The sequence below is a fragment of the Typopeltis vanoorti genome, chromosome 9, assembly GCF_054136105.1.
Source record: "Typopeltis vanoorti isolate ZY-2024b chromosome 9, IOZ_Tvanoo_1.0, whole genome shotgun sequence".
NCBI lineage: Eukaryota > Metazoa > Arthropoda > Arachnida > Uropygi > Thelyphonidae > Typopeltis > Typopeltis vanoorti.
The window spans coordinates 113,278,394-113,295,086 of NC_143557.1; the positions used below are offsets into that span (position 1 = coordinate 113,278,394).

The window sequence follows — 16,693 nt, forward strand, 5'->3', positions numbered from 1 at the left end:
TCACCAAATCATAAGGTGCTATGAAGGATATGAAAAAAATGCCATTTGACAGCTGACACATTGAATGCAGAGTTCTGGATATCGATTGGGACACAAATCTGCACAAAAACATTCAGAACCGAGGCTCACATCATGGGTTTCCATGGCAGGCCACAATATGCAAGCCCCACATTACCTGAACCAACATGCAGCATTGTCTTCCATGGTGCAAAGAGCATGTACAGCTAGTTGTGGAAGCTTGGAAAGCTGTGTTATGGAGTGACAAATCATGCTACATCCTCTACTGAGCAGATGGAAGTTGGTGTGGTGGATGCCTGGTGAACATCTCTTACCATTCTGGTAAGAGATGTTCACCAGGCATCCACCTTTGTGGCATTTCAACAGAACTGACCAATGAACAGGCATCCAACTTTGTGGCATTTCAACAGAACTGACCGTTGTCTCTTTCAGCAAGACAATGCATCGTATTATAAGGCTGCTTACAATACGATGTAAGCAGCCTCCTGTTGTAACTGAGTGGTTTGAACATGAACGCACCAAACTTGACTGGTCTACATAGAGCCCTGATCTCAACCCTATTGAATATCTATGGGATGAACTGGAGTGTTGGGTGAGGTCAAGGGACATCCACTTCATAACAGTCCATGCTGTTATGAGGTGGATGTCATTACATGCTTACTGGAAGAATGGTACAAATTTCCCATTGATTGCTATTGTGTGCTTGTGGAAAGTATGCCCTGCAGGATTTGAATGCAGCGAAACGAGGTCCTACATCTTATGAAGGTGGACATCATGGCTGTTTGTTCCTCACACTGTGCTGTCCACAGCCTTCTTTCTAAGCAGCGTATTTCAAAGCTTTTGCAATCTTTGAAATACACTTGTGTTGGTAGTGTTGATTTCTCAAGGCTGGTTTGCCTGCTTTGCAGGATGAAAAACCCCAGGATAAACTGGGGGAAAACCCTACTGTCTACACTTAAGACTGCCGGCTAACTTGGCTATGGCTGAGGAAGATCCTTCAGCTCCTTGTGTAACCAACAGGAATCGAACCTAGGACACTCCTTCCCCAGGCATATGGTTGCGAAGTGCACAGCTCCTAGGCTAACCATGCAGACACTTACTGAATATTATTATATAAAAAAAAAATAATAATAATCTTTTATGCAGAAAAGCTTTTCATTATTTTGCAAATAACCAGTTACACTTCACACTTTTTTTTCAAGTCGGTACAGATTTAAATCATACTTATGTTTAGATAGAACTGATTTGTTAACTTCTTGAGTTTGGAATTTTCAATCCCCACTTAACTCCCTGGCTGAATCAGTTCAGTGTTTTGTTTAGTATGTGCCACTGGTCACCAAGTTTGTTTGTTTTTAAACTCTTTTAGATTTCATTTCCAGTATTGTTTGTGAATTTGTGCACATCTTTATGTTTGAATATGGTATCAAATAATGAACAGAAATGCAGCTTATACTTAACATTATTATTAGATTTCTTCAAATGTCTTGAAAACATTTTTATGCATCTGAGATTTATCTCCTATTCTTCTGCTTAAATCTTCAAGGGCAGTCTTTTTTTTTTTTCTTTCTTTCTTTATATCTGCCTTCTCTAATGACCTGAAAAATTTCTTCACTTTTTCCTTCTTCTTAAGTAGAACTTCTGCATGGGATCGTCCCATTTCATGCAATAGGACAATGCATGGGATTGTCCGATTTCCCCAATTTTGATGCTTGCCTACATCACTCTACTTGAAACTGCCTGTCATTCAAGGTGATTATCTGTGTTTTTAGTGGTGAATACTATGACTATGCCTTCCTTCCTTTCTTTGATCATTATTCCCTGAATATAATTCTTGTTATTTAGAAAAATTTCACCAGTTCCACTTCTTATGTTGATGGTACCTATTTTGAATTCTGCCGATGTTGAATTTATTTCAGTAGCTGACTCTTCACTGTTCACCCTGGTTTCCTGATGAAAATAGCATCTGCTTGTTTAACTAATGCTTCAGTTGGCATGACATTTGATCTTGTACAATCAGTCTTCTGGAAATTTCGGATTCATTCAAATCCCAGATTGCCAGAAGACAATGATCCTCATTTATTGACTATCCAGATAGATACCTACTGATTGGAGTGCGCGCACACACACACACACACACACACACACACACACACACACACACACACACACAATGGGTGAGGATTAGACATTAGGCCATAAACCCTGGTTAGTTCTCCACATTCCTTGAAAGGTCTCCTCCAGTTATCTAGCTTTTGACTTTTAAGCAATTTATTCAAGAATATATGCAACTAAATTATGTCTAATATAACAAGAATAACACAAACTATCATATCTTTTCTCCTGTTCACTTCACTTCCCAAACTTCAAGACTACATTTTCTCATATCTTCAGGCCCCCCCCACACACACACTTGGAAACCAAGGTAATCATATATGCATAGAATAGTCAAGGTATGGTCTTATGAAAGCCCTGTAAAGTGGAAGAATGACTTTCTTTTTTTTATACTTAGTGCTCTCTTTCACAGTGCGATTATCTGAAACAGTGATTTAGCCACCTTAACAGTGTGTCCCCAAATTTTAAATCTTCATCCACTTGGAAGATTTGGAAGTCTATAATTTGCTGCCACTCTCTTGAGACTTAAATTAAACAGTCCCCTGCACATTCTCTTAAAATGGAAGCCAATATCCCATCCAATCTCACAGCTCTGTTTACATTCAGATTTTGCAATATCCTAAGTACCTCCAATTCATCAACCTCCTTTCTCACATCAATCCCTTTTACCTCTGCCATAACATCTTCACTTGGATGATATACCCTTATAAAATGATCACATAATAGCTCAACTTCATCTGCTTCTGTTACTTCTCTACCATCTACACTCATTAAAGTTATTCTTCCATAATCATTCTTCCTCCTACTTGCCATACAAAAAAAAAAAAAAAAAAAAAACTCTTTGGTGTTTCCTTTCACCTGTTTGGCTAATTTCATCTCATAATCTGATTTTGCCTTCCTTACCATGCTGCTCAACTTTCTTGCCTGATCCTTGTATTATTGATGAGGTATCTGGTCACCTTTCTTTGTATATAATATTTGCAATATTTTCTTTTTTTTTCCTTTTTTTTTTGCAGCTTATGCTTAATGATACTGCTCATCCATCTAACTCCTATGTAACTTGTTACATGGCACGATGCACCTTGCTCATGGGGTATTCATTGACTTCTTTCCAAGCTTTCTGCTCCATTTGAGGGTATAGCAGTAAAAAGTTTTCTGCAGGCTAACCACCAGATAGCGCATGGACCGAACCAGTGGCAATGCATCTGTTGGAGGCTAACCAATCAGCTGGCAAATAATCCTATTGCTGCTTACCCTGTCAGGTCATGCCTGGACAGACACTGGGTCACTGGTATGCAGGGGATACTGTCTGAGGTAACACTTGGATTAGAATCTGAGCACTCCCTGTGTGAGTTATGTACACAAGTCCTTCACCCCAGCTGCATGCCCCTTCTCTCTTTTTCTGAATCAACCACCCTACACATGAAAGTCAATCATAAAAATACTAGAGTTTTGACTGCAGATACAAATAACTAATAATTAAGGAATTGACAGCGTACACTAGAAATATAGATTAAATAAACTTTAATATATACTTTCTGATATTTCGGCAACGTCACATTGCCATCTTCTTGGGAACTTAATACAAAGACAAGTGCACAATTTGTTGAGGTTTGGAACATGCCAAACCTCAACAAATTTGGATGCTTGAGACTGCCTCAAATTTGGGAAACATTTATCAGAAGAACATCAGCCCAAAGGCCAAGAACTACCAATATAGCCCACCGGGGGGCACCATCAGGATTTTAGGAAAACGGTAGCTTCCTCACTTCGTTTCTCATTTGCTGTTATGTAGTACTTGCGTGGACTTGTCTTTGTATTAAGTTCCCAAGAAGATGGCAACGTGACATTGCCGAAATGTCAGAAAATGTATATTAAAGTTTATTTAATCTATATTTCTAGTGTTCACTGTCAATTCCTTAATTATTAGTTATCATGTTTAACCAGTGTATAAGCTCTCTACAAGAATGCAGATACAAAAAAATTCTCTTACAAAAAATAACAAAAAAAAAGCTAAAAATATAATGAAAAAAAATTGAAATAAATAATAAAACTACATCTGAACCCACCTAAAATAATACTAAAATTTTTTCCAATAAGAAACACTTCCATATTCATTTTACCAACATTCAAGGCATTAATACAAACATTATTTTTGTGAAATCTGATATCCTCTGTCAAAAACTATCTGACTTAGAATCCCCACTTTTCGATCTGCTATGGCTTAAGATTTCCTTATGTCACTTTACAGCCTTCATTTGCTGTCTTTACAACTCTGACAATCCTACTGCCCTTTTTGATTGCCTATCACTAAAAATTGATTTCTTACAAACTAATTACCCAAATCTCAAAATTTGGATTAATTTGTAAAACTAATTACTTTAGGTACTGTAGCGTTGATATCACAAACTGACTCCCCTACTCCAACTTCACAGATCAAGCTGGTAGGGAAGTTGAATAATTTGCCCTAACACAAATAGCCAATCTACCAACCAGAATACCAGACAATCTTCATCATTCTACCATCGTTCTTGACCTATTCTTAACCAATTCTCCCTCCAAATATACTGTGAATGTCTGCTATCCCCTTGGCAACTCTGACCACAATCTTATTGAAGTCTCTTTTTTTACAGTTTGCCCTCCATCCAGTCAATCTCAGCCTTGTACCCTGTGACACCGTAATTGTGCCAACTGGGATGACCTCCAGAATTTTTATGCTGGTTTTCCATGGTCAGATTACTATTTTTGCTCTCATGATCCAAACACCAGCACCGAATTGAAATAATCCTCACTTGAATTGAGAACCTTCATTTCCCGCTCCACTGTAAACCTCCGACTTGTATCCAAGCCCAGATTCTCAAAAAAAAAAAAATGTACCTCTGATGTCCATGATAAAAATGTAGCTTAGGTTCAATGGCTTAAATTAAAAACTCCAGCTTCTCATTCAACTTACACAACATCTAGAAATGTGTAAAAAAAGTTATCAGTTCCAAAGGAGACTTCTTAAGAATGAAATGCAATAAACTCACTTTGACTCACCTCAAATAAACCAAAACTAAACCCGCCTCAACTGGCAGTCAAGCCTTCTGGTCCCTTGATAAAGCTGTTGGGTGTAACTTCTGCCCTTCCCTGCTTTTCCACTTCTCTTGCATCCTGATGGCACCATAGTAACTCACCGAATGAAACCCGCCCACATTTGGGTTGGAGCTCCCAAGACCTATCTAAGAATTCTTGATGATATTCAGAAGAGGGGCAATCCACTTAATTGACAACCCTTCCCTCACAGACTCCCTTCAGTCACTTTATTATATATGCACTGTTTCAGTACTGTACCTTTTCTGTAGGTAGTTTAATGGGCATTGCTCCTCTGAATTGTCTTCTACCATTCCTCCACTTTCTTCTAACCATAGAACTAGTGCAGCCATTGGCCAACACCCATACACTGTCCAGTTTCAAACCTGCTGAACTAACTTCTCATCAGCCTCCTTCATTTCATCCCCCTCTATTCTTTGGAACAATCCCCCCCATACTGTTTTTTCAACCTAATACAACCTCCCACTCTTAAAAAAATATATCAACACGATACATTTCTCCTTAATCACTTGTCCCACATGGCATTATAGTGTCATGTGACCTTTCATTTGTGGGGCCAACATTACAAAAAAAGCCGTGTATAATATATATATTTAACAAATTGTGTTAAATTTGTTTTTAATTAAAAAAAAAAAACAAATTCACTAGTAGTCAGTAGTCCACAATGAGCGAGCCAAGCGCTCAATAAAATTCCTTAATCCAGCAATTTTATTGCAAATCCATAAATTGATAAAGGACCACATGTCCAATTTGGCATGAGGTATCCATCATGCCAGAACAATCAACAGTTAATCTAGGTATCTCCTGGATTTGGTTCCTGCTGATAACATTTTAATCTTGTTTATCTTTGGGCTTGATTCTGGGGAGCAGAGTGGTTCTGCTTGATGGCAGATTTTTGCCAGTCACTGAGTAGAGCCATCACTGAGAATTTGATGAGTTTAAAAGTGATTATTTTGGGTCACTCAGTGAGACTTAGAGTGATATTATAGATCACCCAGAGTTTTTGGAGAGCGGTACCCCCTGCACCTTAACAGTACCTCAATAAAGGTTGAAACTTCTCTGGGTAGTAGCACTTCCCATAATGCATAGCATTATACACATCCCAAAGGATGTATGTTTTTGCATTATGGAATACTAAGGCAATTGATGAATGTTTTTGCATTATGGAATACTAAGGCAATTGATGAAAAGGCATTAGCCACTATATACAAGTAGCCTTGTCATGAAGATGATTCACTTACAAACTTTGTTTGCTTATACTTGGATCAAGGATTAAGCAAAATATAATTTCTTGGCAAGTTTAATTTAATTTATAACCAAGTGAACAAACTTTCTATTCACCAGTAAGTACTTGAATTTTGGCTGTTTATATTAATTTTAAAAAATGCAATTTTTATATTTTTGATTGACAATTATGCTTTTATCATTGAATAGTACTTAACCAAGTGAATGTAATAAGGAATTGATATTCAGCATTTATTGAGCATTTTGTGAGAGTGAGTTCATGCTGGTGAAAGTAATGTTGTGCAAAACTCAGATAAGAGAGATGCTAAAGGAACTAGAAGTCAGTGAACTGATAATATATCTTGAGTGGATTGATGTTAGTAAAACTTGGTGATACCACCATACATGTGGAAAAGCTTATGTGTTCACGGTACACGTTATTTATTTTCCCAGTATTGATGTGCTTAAGCACATCCTATCTTCCATCAAGTAATTCTCCATTTATTTTCAAACTACTACTACATTTCTTGAGAGTCATAACAGCTTTTGATTTTAAAGGAATGCATGTAGTAGATATATTTTATAATGGTACTGACACATATACACAAATATAGAACTTATTTAATTCCAGTATATTTCATCCTATGTTACACAGACTTCATCAGTTAGCACTATTCAAAACATGAATCACAAGACATGAGTCAAGTAGCATGTGCTTACTTGCTTAGTTGCAGTTGAATTAATAAGGCTACTATTAGAGTTCAAAAGAAAATAGTGGGCTAAAAAAATTATGAACAGTTAATTGGAATTTCTTCCCAAAACTTTAAGACTGGCATGCAATCAGAGCAATTAAGATTTGAACAATGTCATAAACCTTCACAAATTGCAAGAAATAGATGATCAAATTTAAATCTACTGAAGAAGGAGAAACTTTGCTGATTCTAGAGAGCTCTATGTCTAGTATCAATTGCATAGTAAGAAAAAACAGACTTTTCAGATTCTAAGTCTGGTCTTTCTTACTATGCAATTGATAATCCCGATTTTCTTGAATTCGTTATTTTGGACAGATGGGCCATTCTGCTGAGATTAAAATCTCATCAGAACAGAGATTTTACACAATGAACACAGGGCACTTGATAAACACTAGGTAAAGAGAGAGAGAGAGAGTTGGTAATTTAAAAGAAGAAATTATCTTATTTTCTACCATTCACCAAAGATATACTACCCCTCTCCTTGCCCAGTGCCTATCAAGTGCCTTGTTTATGTCAACTTCCCTAATTTTAACAAATGGGCTGTTCTACTGAGATTAGAATCCAAGAATCAGGACTACATGAAATTCTTAGAATCTGAAAATTCTGGCCTTGCTCATGCCATTGACACTACACACTGAGTTCTTTGGAATTAAACCAAGGTTCTTCATTCCAATATATTATAACTCAACTGTGATAAAGACATGAGCAAATAAGCACTAGCTATGTGAATCATATCTTTGTGATTCGTGTTTTGAATGTTATTATTAACTGATCTTTTCTCATCTCCCTGATGATGCCCATGTAACATAAGGGATGAAATATATCGGCATTTGAAATTAACTAAATTCTATTTTTCTGTGCATTTGTGAGTCATTATAAAAATATAATAGCTACAATGGACAGCTGGGATAATAATTTAATATTTTGGTCATATTACTGATCAGTTCATGATAAAATATTTCACAACTTATGAAATGTGTCTTTATCTGTAAGAAAAAAATCTTTATGTGATGAGATTTTTTGAATTACAGATTTTGATTGAATTTATCAAGATACATTAAAATTGCTGAAATTAATTTCAGTAAATTGGAAGAACGATGGTACGTTGCGCCCTTCGATTGAAAAAGGCCGAAGTTCAATTCTCATCATGATGAGAGGAATTTTTATATGGGAATTTATCAATTGAAGGTGAGTTAGCTGATCTCATATGGAGGTAGCAGGGTTTTTCCAACCAGAAACTCTGATTTTTCATCCCACATACAGACAAATTGGCCTTCAGAACGCATGCAGTTTACAGACAAAAAATATTAATAGTAGTGGTGGTTGGCAGTAGATGGCATTAGTATAGATGATGATGGTAGTAGTGGTATGGTGTAGTTGGTGGAAACAGAGATTTGTTGAGAAGATTCCTTCCTTCTATGAGTCTTTGGACTCCTTAGAGGTGTCACGAAATAATAATAATACCCCCCCCTTTTCCTCAAAAACAGTAGCTTTTACTTTTTTGAATTTTACTTTGTTTTTATTTTAGTTTGTTGAGCAGTAATATATATTTGGAAAACTCCTTTAGACTGACAAGCTAGAGGGTTAATGCAGATCTGTACAGCGAGTAATGTTTAACCACCACACAACCTAGTTGTACATTTCTCATTAACTTTTTATTCATACATATAATTTTGTGATTTCTTTATATTACCCTATTAATCCCTGAAGATGTTAATTTTATGTTAATGAAATATTCTAGTTCAATCCATGACTTATTTTTTCACGGTATTAACAACACCACAAACACTTTTATTAACAAGGATGTTTTATTAACGCTAATATTTCGCTGATTTTCAAATCAGCATCATCAGAGCACAGCACGCATGTAAACGCGACAGTGAGTGAAACAATATAATTGCAGGAAGACAAAAGATCTAAAGTCCTATTTTTGGCGCCCTCTAACGGGAAAAAAAAAAAAAAAAAAAAAAAGCAGCAGTTATCCAGGAGTTTTTCTTAGGATAACCGTCTCCCAAATTTTTGGCAAATTAATGCAACCATATTTGTTAAGGTTGGGAGAATTCTTCAAAGCCATTGCTGACTCAAAAAATAGTCTTTCAGATCTATAACGACTCCTAAATAGCACATTCGTTTTTCTCCATCTAATCCTGTGTGAAGGAGTGTCCAAAGCGTGGTCTGCCAGTCCCGACTTGCCATAGTAATAGTAGCGAATGTATCTTTCATGTTCTTCCAGGCGGATGTTCACTGATCTTCCTGTTTGCCCATAATAGGCTAAGTCACAGTCACATGGAACTTCATACACTCCTGGGTGTGCTAAAGGGTGAAGTTTATCCTTTGGTGAGTGGATCAGAGTTGCCAGCTTGACATGAGGCTTGAAGGTGGTGCGAAGGCCATGTTTCACCAATACTTTGGCTATCTTTTCCGATGTACCTCTGATATAGGGAATAGAAATGGTCATGTTGTATTCTTGTGTATTGTAAAAAAGAATTCACAAAAGTTAAAAGCAAGCACCTAAAAAAATTTGAACTACTACAACAGTGCCAACATACGAAGTCCCGACCGCAACTTCGACGAGACCACGTGGTCGTAAACCTATCGTCGGAAACACTCACTGAAGAAGCCAAGAACGCCCTCAGTTTAGGACATAACTTTGCCGTCGTGCCCAAAAACAAATTCCTAAACTCGAAATTATGATGAAAGTAGAACGGGGTATCCACGATCTTCCGCCAGCAATGGCTAACAACGTGCGACTAGACATAGCAAGTATTATAAACAAAGCTAAGCCTCCAAAAAGTAATATACCACATAAGCAAATAACTGCCCTAAAAAAAAGTTATACAATAATAAAAATATTATTATTACAAAAGCCGATAAAGGAAATGCAACAGTTATCATCAATAAAGAAGAGTATAACAAAAAAATGCAAGATCTCATATGTGACAGTTCTACGTATCAAAGTATACATCGAGACCCTACAATGGTGCAAAAGAAAAAAGTCCGAAAATTACTAAAAAAAGTGACATCATGGCCCAAAGAAATCATCAGGAAAATAAAACCAATTCATGTTAAAACACCCCGCATTTATGGATTACCAAAAATCCACAAAACTAATGTTCCCCTACGCCCCATAGTTGATAGCATAGATAGTCCCACATATAAACTGGCCCGGCATTTAGCTAAGTCGCTTGCCCCTCTTACTGGCAACTCCTCTACTTTTGTAAAAAATTCTATCCATTTCAAAACACTGGTTAAAAATCTAATCCTAAAAAATTCAGACATAATGGTTAGTTTCGATGTCACCTCCCTATTTACCAATGTACCACTTATAGACACTCTTGAATTAATCAAGTCTAAATTTCCCCCAGATATTTTCGAATTATTTCAATTTACCATGAATGCAGGTTACTTTACATGGGGGGGGGGAAAATTCTACAAACAGATTAATGGTACTGCTATGGGTTCCCCCCTCTCCCCCCCATTAGCAAATTTTTACATGGAACACTTTGAAAACAAAGTACTTACCACAGCTACATACAAGCCACTAGTGTGGTTGCGCTATGTAGATGATGTGTTTGCCATCTGGCCCCATGGACAAGACACTTTGGATGCTTTTGTCACCTACCTAAACAGCCAACACCCCAAAATTCACTTCACAGTAGAAAAAGAATCAAATAACTGTTTACCATTTCTTGACACATTAGTCACCCGCCTTTCAGATGGATCACTATCTTTTTCTATTTACAGGAAGCCTACACACACAGGAAGATACCTACATAAACAATCACATCATCATCCAGTCCAACAGTACGGCTTTTTAAAAACACTGATACACAGAGCCAGAGCCATTTGTTCTAACGATACAGCTCTGACCACTGAACTCCAGTACCTGCGCCATACGTTCTTAGCCAACGGCTACAATCCCTACAAAATAGAAAAAATACTACATAGGCCCATTACTTGCCCCCCCCCCCCCCCCAATACACAAGAATACAACATGACCATTTCTATTCCCTATATCAGAGGTACATCGGAAAAGATAGCCAAAGTATTGGTGAAACATGGCCTTCGCACCACCTTCAAGCCTCATGTCAAGCTGGCAACTCTGATCCACTCACCAAAGGATAAACTTCACCCTTTAGCACACCCAGGAGTGTATGAAGTTCCATGTGACTGTGACTTAGCCTATTATGGGCAAACAGGAAGATCAGTGAACATCCGCCTGGAAGAACATGAAAGATACATTCGCTACTATTACTATGGCAAGTCGGGACTGGCAGACCACGCTTTGGACACTCCTTCACACAGGATTAGATGGAGAAAAACGAATGTGCTATTTAGGAGTCGTTATAGATCTGAAAGACTATTTTTTGAGTCAGCAATGGCTTTGAAGAATTCTCCCAACCTTAACAAATATGGTTGCATTAATTTGCCAAAAATTTGGGAGACGGTTATCCTAAGAAAAACTCCTGGATAACTGCTGCTTTTTTTTTTTTTTTTTTTTTTTTTTTTCCCGTTAGAGGGCGCCAAAAATAGGACTTTAGATCTTTTGTCTTCCTGCAATTATATTGTTTCACTCACTGTCGCGTTTACATGCGTGCTGTGCTCTGATGATGCTGATTTGAAAATCAGCGAAATATTAGCGTTAATAAAACATCCTTGTTAATAAAAGTGTTTGTGGTGTTGTTAATACCGTGAAAAAATAAGTCATGAATAACCAGCAATGCCTAAGCTTATCAGTTAGATTCTAGTTCAATGTTAAAAACTGAAATTTAATTATTATTCTTTTATATATCTGTTAATACCAGAAGTTCCTGAGAGTCTTAATATACGACAGCATATGAGCATAGAAAGGATCTTATGGTTGTATTTAGATTAGAACTATTTTATAAATAAACTTTCTATTTTCTCTTCAGTTTTTTTAAGTAAATTGCAATGATACTGAAGGTTTTTTTTTATTATTTCAGAGAACTTTATGCAAAAATTACTGACATAAAAGTATGTGAAATACTTCTGAATAACAAAGATATTGCTCTTCTTCCTTATATATATTCTTCTTGTGCAGAAGGCTGGCACAATAATCTTTTGCATACTTTAGACTCAGGTAAGTGTAACTGTTTGTTTTTATATGAGCATATTTTATATGGCAAACTGTGTGATTCAGTGTTCATGATTTTATGTAATAAATCATGATTTGGTGTTCTGATTTGTTACATAAGACATATTTAATCATCAATATTGATTGATTTGAGATATTTCATAAGTTGCGTAAAGCAGTTTAAGAAATACTGCTGAGGTTGGTTGAGTTAATGTTCTGTTCCTATGTTCTATCTCATAGGAACAGAACATTAACTTTTAACATTAACAGAACATTAGTAAATGAGTCTCTTGACTCCATGGAGTCAAGAGACTCATTTACTACTCACAACTCAACTCAACATCACACTCTGGTGATGTTGAGTTGAGGTGTGTTTTAAGATTTGTTCCAATAACTGACTTTTTGCTGTTTGCCCTGGTTCCTTGGCAAAAACAACAGGGGCTTTGTTTAACTGGGCAATGCCCCAGCTGGCATGAAATTCTGTTATGTTGTGCCATCATTTTATATTTTGGTTTAAGCCAATAAGAATATAATTTGGTTGGCGAAATCCCAAATTTCAGCTCATTCTCGTTCGTTCAGTATCCAGGTAGATACCTAACAGGTTGCACCGCAAGAAGGTGAGGATTGGACATTAGGTCAGAAGCCCTGGTCGGTTCTCCACATTCCTTTAAAGGCTACGTGGAGGTCTCCTCTCAGTTATACAGCTTTGACCCTTAAGCACCCCATGAAAAATCTCATCCAATATTACACTAACCCATTCCAACTTAATATACTCTCATCCGTTGCTTTTAGCCTGTGCCATGTGGGCAAATGTGTCAAATATCTGTGAAAAATCGACTGGTATTTGACCTGCACGGAAAACTAATACATAAGTGGGAGCAAATGGGAATGAATATGTATCTGGTAGTATGATTGGTGCAGGGGGGGGGGACTCATATCACTGATATCATTCTTCGCCATAAGCGACTAAAATGAAAATGGGCCAAATATCTATCCAGAAGAGAAAATGAGCGATGGACCACTATACGAACAAACTGGATTCCAAAAGAAGGGAAACGAGGCCGAGGACATCCTAAAAGAAGGTGGAGTGATGAATTGTCAAATTTTGTTGGGGGAAATTGGTCAACCATTGCCAAGAACAGAGAAAGGTGGAAAGAAATGGAGGCGGCCTTCATCCAGCAGTGGACAGAAAATGGCTGAAAAGAAGAAGAATCTTTCTCTATATCATTAATATACAAATTCAAGAGAATTAACGGGTTACTACTCTTGAATTTGTATATTAATGATATAGAGAAAGATTCTTCTTCTTTTCAGCCATTTTCTGTCCACTGTTGGACGAAGGCCTCCTCCATTTCTTTCCACCTTTCTCTGTTCTTGGTAATGGTTGACCAATTTCCCCCAACAAAATTTGACAATTCATCACTCCACCTTCTTTTAGAATGTCCTCGGCCTCGTTTCCCTTCTTTTGGAATCCAGTTTGTTAGTATAGTGGTCCATCGCTCATTTTCTCTTCTGGATAGATATTTGGCCATTTTCATTTTAGTCGCTTATGGCGAAGAATGATATCAGTGATATGAGTCTGGCTTCTTATCCACGTGTTTTGCTTCTTATCTTTTAATGTGATGCCTAGCATTAGCCCCTCCATTTTTCTTTGAGTTGTTGCTAGTTTATTTGCCAGTGCTTTTTGTTAGAGACCAAGTTTCACAACCATATGTGATGACTGGAAATATACACTGGTTAAATGTCTTCCCAGGGAGGATGGTAGCAGGGGTGGCCTCTTGTGGGAATGGGTACATGGGAGCAGGGGGATGACGACATCAGGTAACACTGAGCCCAGTGCAGTCTAGAGGGGATAATGCTGGGTATAGAAACAACGGCATTTATATGCTATATACTAATGCCAGGAGTATCCGGAATAAGGGAGAGGAATTGGTGGTGCAGATAGCATTAGCTTGGCCAAAAATTATTGGGATCACTGAGACGTGGTTGACAGAGGAGGATATAATAACAGGAATAGAAGTCGCTGGGTACAGCATTTTTTGGCAGGATAGAAGGTAAAGCGTGGTGGTGGAGTACTGTTTATGATAAGTGACAACCTATGTTCTCTAAGAGTGGAGACTTTGGAAAGCAGTGACACTAATGCTTTCGAAAGCATATGGTGTGAGGTAGAGGTGGGCAAGACAGGATATTTAGTGGGGTGTTGCTACAGACCCAGGAGTACAGAGGGCGGGGACCAGGAAATGTTTAGACAGTTGAGTTTGGCAAGTGCAAGAAGAATGATTGTTATGGGAGATTTTAACTACAGTAGTATAAACTGGGGAGAGGAAGATGCATGTAGCAATAAGATTTTAGAATTCTTGAATTTTAAATTTTAGAATTTAATAATTTTCTAGAATTCTTGAGGGACGAATGTCTTAGGCAACATGTAATAGAGGGAACAAGAGGTTCAAGAGTTTTGGATTTGGTTATAGCATCAGAAGAGTTGATAATAACTGAGATGACATCTCTCCCACCAGTTGGAGAGTGTGACCATATGATTTTGACTTGGAAAATGAATAGACATGCAGGAGTATCAAAGAGACGGGAACGTATGTGGAATTATAAGGCAGGTGATTATAATAGTCTAAGACGTCAACTTGGGGAAGTTTCATGGAGGGAGGAATTGGAAGGCTGGGATATCATTAGTGCATGGTAAATTATGAAAGAATATTTGTTAGCAGCAATGGTAAGTTGTATACCATGAGTGAGCAAGAGGACACAATTTGGAGTAAAGTGGATGACATAAAATATTAAACAGGAATTGCATGCGAAAAAGAGGCTGTAGAAGAGATATAAGGAGACAGGAGAAGAGAAGATGCATGAAGAGTATAAGATACAGGCTAGAAGAGTGACTAGTATGGTAAGGAAGACGAAACTGGAATATGAGAGGAGATTAGCCCTAAGATCCAAAGAAAATCCTAGGGAATTTTTTAGATATGTGGCCAGTAGGAGGAGAAATGACTGTGGAAGAATGATATTGTGGGATAAAAATGGGAATAGAGTGACTGATGCAGAGGACATAGTAGAATTGTTCAATGAACACTTTATTGGAGTATTTCATCCTGGAGGAGTCAGTTTTAATGCTAGAGGGATAGGACAGGTTCAAGGTTTAGAGGTACAGAAGGAGAGTGTGTTTCAAATACTGAGTACTCTGGATGTCATTAAAGCTGTGGGACTGGATGGTATTTCACCACGAGTTTTGAGAACTGACAGTGCCTTTGACCTGGCTTTTCAATGAAAGTCTGGCTGCTGGAAAGGTGCTCATGGAATGGAAGGAAGGTAAGATAGTGCCATTGCATAAGGGTGGTAGCCGACTGGAAGTGTCTAATTATAGACCAGTTTGTGTGTCATCAGTAGTTAGTAATATCTTGGAGAAAGTAGTGAAGGACCATATACGGCATTGGGCAGATGAGGGTAATGTTATCTGTGAGAGTCAACTTGGATTTGTAAAGGGGTACTCTTGTTTTAGCAATATGCTAGCCTTTTATGATAAAGTTACAAGAGTATTAGATGAGGGAAAGGCATATACTGCCATTTTCTTAGACCTTAGCAAAGACATTTGACCACATGATAAGCTGATATTTAAGTTGCAGCACATGGGTCTGGATGTCAGATTGGTCAACTGGATTCAGGATTGGCTGTCTGATAGGTATCAGAGAGTTGTGTATGGTGAGGCAGTTTCAAGGAAGCAGAGGGTTACAAGTGGGGACCCACAGGGCTCAGTACTAGGACCTATATTGTTTAATCTTTATATCGATGACATTGTCAGTGGATTGCAAGGCGATATTCAGTTGCTTGCAGATGATGCGAAGCTGGGAAGGATTATTAGTAATAGTGCAGATGAGGCAGCCCTGCAAGAGGATTTGAATAAGCTAGATAGATGGGCAAATGAATGGGGGTGTCGGTTTAATTCAGCAAAATGTAAGGTCCTGAGGTTTGGGAAACATCGATGGGACACTGCATACTGTATGGGAGGAGTTATACTGGAGGAAGTAGGGGAGACAAGAGATCTGGGGTTGATGATTGATAGAAACCTGAAATTTAGGGGACATATTGCAAAGGTGGTGACTGTAAAACTTACAGAGGAATAAAGTTGATGTCCCACACAATGAAAATCCTAGAAAGAGTTCTTGATGGTAGATTGAGGAAAGAGGTGGAGATTACAAAGGAACAATTTGGTTTCATGCCTGGTAGATCAACAACAGATGCTATCTTTGGGTTACGGCAGATGATGGAAAAATATCGAGAGAAACAAAGGGAGCTACATCTGGTATTTATTGATCTGGAGAAAGCATATGATAGAGTGCCAAGGCAAGAAGTCTGGAGGTGTCTGAGGGAGAAGAAGGTGCCAGAGAAATAT

At 37.8% G+C, this 16,693-nt stretch overlaps 1 protein-coding gene across 5 annotated transcripts in view; it reads left to right on the forward strand.

Moving 5' to 3' along the window:
• The window catches only part of LOC150103432 (L-fucose kinase-like), a 455,316-nt gene that overhangs the window by 286,196 nt on the left and 152,427 nt on the right, over positions 1-16,693 (forward strand). For all 5 annotated transcript variants that reach the window (XM_090397435.1, XM_090397431.1, XM_090397433.1 and 2 more), the window contains one exon: positions 12,164-12,300. In XM_090397435.1, coding sequence (XP_090253561.1) covers positions 12,164-12,300 — 137 coding nt within the window. The remainder of the gene's footprint in view (positions 1-12,163; positions 12,301-16,693) is intronic.